The sequence below is a fragment of the Diadema antillarum genome, unplaced genomic scaffold (assembly GCF_040938485.1).
Source record: "Diadema antillarum isolate AM-2024a unplaced genomic scaffold, OU_Dant_1.0 seq00000693_RagTag, whole genome shotgun sequence".
NCBI classification, from domain to species: Eukaryota; Metazoa; Echinodermata; class Echinoidea; order Diadematoida; family Diadematidae; genus Diadema; species Diadema antillarum.
Window position 1 is genome coordinate 2,060,973 of NW_027271598.1, and position 8,181 is coordinate 2,069,153.

The following is an 8,181-nucleotide window of genomic DNA, read 5'->3' on the forward strand; positions in this document are numbered from 1 at the left end:
CCTGTCAGAAAAGCAACAAACAATTAATGTTCTTTTTTGTCTGCATTGTTTGCATTCTCCCTCCCAACTTTTCAAAGAGCTTCAAGTTATTTTTTCTTTCAATTCTGTGTGTGTGTGCGCGTGCGTGTGTGGGTGCGTTGTGTGTGTGTGTGTGTGTGTGTGTGTGTGTGTGTGTGTGTGTGTAATTCAATGACAGATACAGTAAATCTCAGACGCAATTACAGGGCAGTGTGAGATAAGAATCACTTCTGGTTATGCCGCTCATTAAACCAACCCGCTTCTTCTCCCCCCTCCCCCCCCCCCCCCCCCCCATTTTGTCAGAGATTTATGACAGTGCATCGCTGTTCATTGCATCTGCTCATAACTCATGCTGTGGCACCCAAGCATTAGGCCTATCTTCCTCAATCTCAGCAATCAAGATTCTTGGCTTGAGTGACCGGCGCAGTTTTTATCAATGTTTAGTTTAAAAGGTAGAAGAACGACGAAAAATAGAAACTGGGAGTTAATCATATTAAATTGAGAGCATTTTGCGATAGATGCATTTCTCTCACTGTGAAAATTCATCATTGTTGTGCCATGAATGGATTTCCATCTCTTAACCATTCACTGCATTTATGCAGCCTAGATGAAACAAAGGCTGCTCCCTCCTTTAATTTCAAGTGAAGTTGCTGTGGTTCATAATTAGATACGAGAGTTCTAGTTTGCTTCGTCAGAATGGCATCCGTTTCTCTGCAGTCACTGGATATCAGACCGTTGAATTCAATCGCTTTGATTTGGCATTATCTTTCTTTGTTTGGCTATCACCTATTAGAATTTTGACATAACTATTGGGGGGGGGGGGTGGGGGGTAGCCAGCAACATCTTGTCTCACTCATAGTTGGTTTTGGCATGTAAACTAAAGAACATCTTGTACACTGGGAGTGCAATGAAATGTAGGTTTTGTTCACAGTAATGAGCTTGAAATCAGAAAATGGACTCAATATCCGTTATGTACAATAACACTTGGTTTCCCACTCTCGGTGATATACATCGAGTGGAAGGAAGAAAAAATTTGAACTGAGAGAATCATGATTGAATGAAAACAGATGCACACCATTACAACAGCTAACTCATCCTCATGTTCAAATCCTGTGCATATACTATACTTGATTCAAATGTGCATTATATTTTCAGAACCAGATTGGGATGAACAAAATCCCCCCCAAAAAAAAAAGAAAAGAAAAGAAAAGGCAAGCGAGAGGAGATTTTGTTAAGCATTTTATTTCTCTCTGAAGTGTTATCTACAATCTATTCTTACACCAGTCACCATTGCTCACTAAAATCTTGGGGAGAGAAAAAAAAAATAGAGACACTTCCTCTGACCTTGCAAGGCTGATATGGCACGGAGTCAGCTTTCCCAGTCTGCGAAATTCAGCTTCGCAGGAGCGTACCTTCAGACAAGATAAAAGCACTTACCGAGTCTCGTCTTATCGCGGTGTTTGTAAATTGCATCATATTTTTTTTTTCTCTGTGACCTCTCTTTATGCCCCCGTCGCCCGATGCAGTGGCTCCCCTGTGTTTCGTGTACGGCCAGCCGACGGAGCTCTACTTTGTCTTTCGGGAGATGTACATGAGACACCTGTTCCGCCTCCATACCATCTCCTCGCATCCCCAGGTAAGGTCACATGACCTCCTTGTCACATCCTGATTCGATTGGATTTGATTTGGAGAAGTTTTTTTGTTGGGAAGTGTTCGCGCTCTTCATACAGAATTGCAGTATGCATCTATCTCGGTACACTAATTCTTTTTTTTTTTTTCATGAATCCTTGAAACAGCATGGAATGTTGTAATCTTTCGAAAAGCGGAAGGCAACCATTTCATTTTCGAAGAGGTACTGGCAAATGATACCACACCCATGAAGTGAACCAAAAATTTCAAGCCCTAGTGTATCAGAAAGTTTCTCTCTTATTTGAATCACAAGTTTCATAGGGTAACTCAAAACATGACTTATTGTGCCCTCAGTTTGAAGCAAGTTCCCAAAAAGCCATTTTCATTTTTATGTTAAAGGAACTCCTCAGCCCATAGCTCATTTCTTTCTCTACACACCATCAACAGTGTTTGCTCATCAGCTCTTTGGTGGGATTGAACAAAAAGAGGATGGAGTATGGAACAGTGAAGACCTCACTATCTTAGGGTACTAGTATGCCATTTGGCGTATGGTTTTTAGCCACTAAAAGTATGGCATGAAGATTAACACCTTGCAATTAGAGGCAATGTAATGCTATTAATAACGAGATCGAGTAGAGGTTTCACACTTACAGAAGTGCTCATTTGTAAACATGTTTAGAAGAATATGTTATCCATATCTCTGATTTATCTTCTTCTTTTTTTAAAGTCTGAAAGCAAACAAGTATCATGTTTCAACAAGCAGGTTTCATAAATCATGTTTTACCTATCATGGTTCATATTCCCCCTTTCGTAGATTAGATTATGCATGTAATTTTTGCATCATTTGGTCACAAAATCGGAGTGAGACCAGAGTAATCAGCACTTTTTGATGCTGCTAATTATCCATGTAATGTCAATGCAATGCCCAGATGATGCGGATTATTTTCACAGTGTGGTCAAAAAGGTCACCCCCATCCCCAAATGCATCATCTGAAGGATGTGTGCCTGTACCATGATGATTATCCATCTTTTCCAGATTTTTTTTTTTTTTTTTTTTTTTACAAGTGAAAGAAAAAAAGTATAGATTATTTTTTGGTGCACAGTTTTCATTGAATAGTCCACATTACTCTTATGCAGATAATTGAGTGATGCATTTGTGGTATGGTTACCAGGTGTTTTACAATTTATTTTCTTTCTTTTTGTTGATCAGATCTTCGTGCTCATTTGAAAGCTGAATGGTATGATCTGTATAAAGCACAATTGAGGATGTGGAGCTTTAATTGACTTTGTACTCACTTCTGCCATATGTGGTGCATCCATATAGTAGATACTTGTGCAGGAATTGGGAGTGCATCCAGTGTGACATGATTGTTTGAAAATCAGCCATTATATGGGCTCTGTGACTCAGCTAATGTGTGGAATATTGTTTGAAGAGAGCAGCGAGCAAGGAAAATGTCTTGAAACGTGATTAAAAACAAGTTCTTTTGTCATTCTGAAGCCCCCCCCCCCCCCCCCAATAAATATATTTCTTGTCATCTCTGCTGCTTCTGTTTCCCCACAGGGTATTCTCTCCCTCTGTATCCTGTTTGAGTCCCTTCTCCAGACGCTCCAACCCCATCTGTTCTTCCACCTGCGGCAGATCAACGCTCACCCGTGAGTATCCCATCTTCCGATCCACTGGGTGGCTTTAGACACGTCCACCATCTTTCACCTTCATTCGTCAATCCCTATGTATTTTTTCATGACTTTTCTTTGTTTGTGTTTTGTTGTTGTTATTGTTGTTGTTGTTCTTCTTCTTCTTCTTCTTCTTCTTGTTGTTCTTGTTGTTGTTCTTGTTCTTGTTGTTCTTGTTCTTGTTCTTGTTCTTGTTGTTCTTGTTCTTGTTGTTCTTGTTCTTGTTGTTCTTGTTTTGGGTAGGGGTGGAGGGTTGAGAAAGATGCATCTTGTCTGCCAGTTTGTTGAAATTTGGACATGTCTTGTGACTTTTACTCAATCCTTTCCTATATTCATGTTATAACTCAAAGTAGGCTTGCACCCTCAGTGTCTCTTTTTCTGTCTGTTTGTATGTATGTATGTTCTCTCTTTCTCTCCCATGTGCTCCTTCTCACTACTCTCAATCTCATCTTCTATCTCCTTATTTTGTTTCATGCTCTGTATGAGTTCATGTTGTTGCCTTCTTTTATCTTTGCACACACGTGAGCTGTTTCTATCATTTTGTGATGAACCTCATTGAATACATTTTGCATAATAGTACTGGTAGCTGGTTTATTGCTGTATGATGGATACCTGTTGTGTGTCCTGGGCCCTGTTGCATATTAAAACAGATGCAATAAAATATAAGTCAGAAAATCAAACATAAGTCAGTTATCAGCCAATCAGAATTGAGTATCCTGAGACTTATGTTTAATTTTCTGACTTATGTTTGATCTGAACTTGTATGCAACAGAACCCTGTATTTCAATTTCCTTTTTTTTATTATTCCTCTGTTCAGACAATACACTCTCAATTCTAACTAAATTTTTAATATGATGTCCCTCTCCAGATTCCTAATCATGTCCATCTCCATGTATGTTTCCTTTGTGTGCGTTTCCTCCTTGGCATGCACCTGTCCTGCTCTATCTCTATCTCTCGCTCTCTAGCTTCTTTTTTTTCCTCCCCATTTTCTGTCGTTTTTGTCCGAGTTTGCGTCATCAGCGACAACCCGGTGCCCTCTCTCCGAAGAAGCGTTTGACCCCAAATCAAATCAGTGACATCATGTGGGGTGACATATGGGGGCATCTATTAGATCATCGGGCCTTGTAATGGGACGCGAGATTGACATAATTCGCCCGACTCTCTTTGATGCGATAAGTGCTAAGCTCCGAGCCTGACACGACTGGTGCACGTTTGTCAGTGGTGATGGGAAACTTGGCTGAATGAGCTTTCTCTGCCTGAAGGAGGCTTTTCCTCTCTCTCTCCTTCTCTCTCTATCTATCTACAGTTGTATCTCTCACTCTCTTCCTCTCTCTCTCTCTATTTCTATCCCCCCCTCTCTCTCTTTACATGATACATACATATATATATATATATATATATATATATTTATGTATTCATTCATTAATCCATCTATCATGAAAATGAGAAAATGTTATTTGAGTGAAAATAACATTTTTTTTGGATTAATGGTCAGATAATCAGTTAAGTGATGTCCTGTTTAAATCCTAGCTATCTTACCTCAAAATTGAAGCCACCATGGCATGTCAAAGGAAAGTCTATCCCATTTGATACAGTGCTTTGGCTGCCATATTTTTTTTTCTCTCCTGAACATTTGACATTTTGTAGATATGAGATCTTGTTGCCCCAGTGATGCTATCTATCTATTTATCTATCTATCTATCTATCTATCTATCTATCTATCTATCTATCTATCTATCTATCTATGTATCTATCTATCTATCTATTTATCTACATGTATCTATCTATCTATCAGTATAGTCCATTTAGCTGTATCTTTATACATGTACCAGACACTGTGTATCTATCTTTATATCTATGTATTCATCAGTCTATCTCACCAGATAGGTATCCTTCCATCTTTATTGATATACAGCAGTATGTGTTGTGTGTATCCATCTCTTTTTCTCCCTCGCTTCTTTGTCTATCCATCCATTAAAAAATTGATGTTGGGCCACCAAATTTCCAAAAAGGCTGACACCTTTTGGTGGCCTGTTAGGGAACTTGAGATTTAACCCGTTGAGGACGGACTGATTTTGCTACAACACAGATTTCCCATAAACACCTGCCCGAGTATACTCGGGACTCGTCCTCGACGGGTTTAAGATTGATTGTTTTGTTTCCATTTATTTCTGGCCACTACATTTACTTTTTGGTCCACCAAAGTTTCAGATTTTGAAGATTTTAATGGCCCGAATGGGCCACCAGAGAAAAAAAGTTGGAGTCAAGCCCTGATATAGTTCTCCTTGTTTTGCCTCATGCCAGACTGAAGATTGCCTTCAAGTGGATGATGAGGGCATACTCTGGCTACCTTGCCAGCGACCAGCTCCTCCTCCTCTGGGACCGCATCCTGGGCTACGATTCCATTGAGCTACTGGCAGGTGAGTGGGTTTTCAGGTGGGGGGGGGGGGGGAGGGGGGGGGGAGGAGTCTCCTTACCTCACGGGCGGTATCGTGAAAGAGAGACGGGGAATTTCCGAGTGCGGTGATCGATTTCAGATCAACTCACCTTTTAATGAGGAGAAGAGGAGTCCAGGACAGTGACCTGTAGTCAGAATGTGGGTGTGATGCTATTTGCATGCCCACTTCAAGTATGCGAGGAGACTAACCTTCCTAAAGTTATTCTGTTGAAGATCAGATGTTCTGTTAGAGTACACTCTCGCTTCAAGCTCTGTAAGACAATGAAGGCATGCAGTGGTACGATTGTGTTGTTTTTCCATGTGATGCAGATATGTGTGAAAGGTTTACTCAAGTGTGATGGTATTCTTGAGAAAATACAGTCATGACATACCAGAGACTCCAACCCCAAGCCCCTTCTGATCTGGAGATTCTCCCGCCTGAAACCCCTAGCGAACGGGAAACTCTAACTTGATGTGCGCAAAGCGCGAAGTTCTAGGGTTCTAGATTCTCTCTCCGTGCTATCTGAGGCTTATTTTTCAACATACATTGACAATATAAGTAAGAAATCATTTCGAGCGGGAGACACAGAGCCAGGGCGGGAGAAATTAAATCTCAAGTGGGAGAACAATGGATTTTGCAAAAATTGGCTTTCGGCGGGAGATCTCCCATAGAAAACGGGAGAGTTGGAGTCTCTGACATACAGCTGCATGACTGACACTGAAGCCAATACAAATGCAGAGAAGGTTTGAATGATTCAACATGATGAGACAATTTTGAAGGGGAGGGTACGTTGTTGTTGTTTTTTCTTGCTACATTAGAAATGTCATTAATATTGTAAAAGGAAATCTCTTAACCGTTGACCTGGGGGGGGCATTTCATGAAGGAACTTGTCGGATAAAATATCTGACAAGTCAATTATATCCGACAAGTTTTGAGAAAATCTTTAGTCTGATTGGCTGATTTCTCTGAACTTGTCGGATATAATTGACTTGTCGGACATTTTATCCGACAAGTTCCTTCATGAAATGCCCCCCTGATGTCCAGAGTTACTGTACATTGTATTTCAAGTTTTCATGTAGTTTAAGTTTTTTCAGAGTTTTAGAATGCAGAGTACTGTTGTTATTTATCTCTGAAGCTTGCATACCTAATTTGAATGCTAATAATTTATTTCAGTTCAAGCAATAGTGTATCACATGCAATTAGTATGACTATTATCATGACTTAAGAAAGGGGCCAAAAGACAATATTCATTGATGTACGTACAATGCTATTTATTAATGCCTTCATACCACACTTTACTAATGATCCCTCGTTCTATGTCCGATCGTTTTTTATCAAAGTCTTGGCAGTGGCCATCTTTGCATTCCGACGCACCAACCTACTGGAGGCCAACACTCAGCCCTCGGTGGAGGCCATCCTTACTGACCTTACGACCCTGCAGGTCACGCCCCTCCTACAGATTGTCCTCTTCCCCCAGTCAGGGTCATGAACCCCAGAGGTCAGGGGTCAGAGGTGAGTTAGCATTCATTAAGTCAGGGTGAGGTAGAACAGACCTTTTTCTTTTGACATATTCTGTGGTCAAAAATCAAACATCAGCTATTTTTTTCTGTTTTTATTTTTTTTTGCATATTCTGTGGTCAAAAGTCAAATACATATCTACTATTTTTTTCTGTTTTTATTTTTTTTTTACATATTCTGTGGTCAAAAGTCAAATACATATCTACTATTTTTTTCTCTATTCTTATTTCTCTGTCTCATATGCTACTCTCTTACCCTCTCTCTCTCTCTCTCTCCCTCTCTCTTCAATTCAAGGCAAATCTAAAGGTTTTGCACATATTTTAGCCACAAGGTACACTTACACAGAACAGCATGAGTAATTTGTTAATGCTTGTCTTTATTGCAGTATGACTCTAATCACTTAATTTTTTTTGCATGATAATACCATGGACAAAAATGCATTAACCAGCATCATAGAAAAGAACATATTTACTGGTATATGACTAATAAATCACCCAGGGAAAAAGTGAATGAATACTACAGGCATGAATATCTCCTGTTGATTTCAGATTCAATTCCCAGAAAATATGCAGCATGCACCCATAATATGTAAACAAAGAGAGAATTGTGAATTTATACCACTCAAATGGGGGGTAGATCCGTAACCGTCATGTTTTTCTCATCTTACATAAGTGTGATCAGTGCCATGTGCAATTTTGCCATAACCAGCATATATACTCATGAAGCTTCAAAGACTTCTTTCACTCGTCAGAAATATCCATGTACTGTATGCAGTGCAAGAGTCATTTCTATTTATGGACTCCTCGACAGGTGTTTCTTTGTGCAGCGTTCAGTCAGGAGTGTATAATATGCTGGAAACCTCAATTACAAAGTCAATATCAATCTGAGTTTGGTATTATTCCAC

At 39.8% G+C, this 8,181-nt stretch overlaps 1 protein-coding gene across 1 annotated transcript in view; it reads left to right on the forward strand.

Annotated features, from left to right (window-relative positions):
* Positions 1–7,248, forward strand: part of LOC139737455 (TBC1 domain family member 19-like) — a 222,724-nt gene extending 215,476 nt beyond the window's left edge. Inside the window, exons 13-16 of the mRNA XM_071648131.1 lie at positions 1,545–1,654; positions 3,209–3,300; positions 5,626–5,741; positions 7,100–7,248. Of these exons, the coding sequence (XP_071504232.1) occupies positions 1,545–1,654; positions 3,209–3,300; positions 5,626–5,741; positions 7,100–7,248 (467 nt within the window). The remainder of the gene's footprint in view (positions 1–1,544; positions 1,655–3,208; positions 3,301–5,625; positions 5,742–7,099) is intronic.
* Positions 7,249–8,181: the final 933 nt, after the last annotated feature.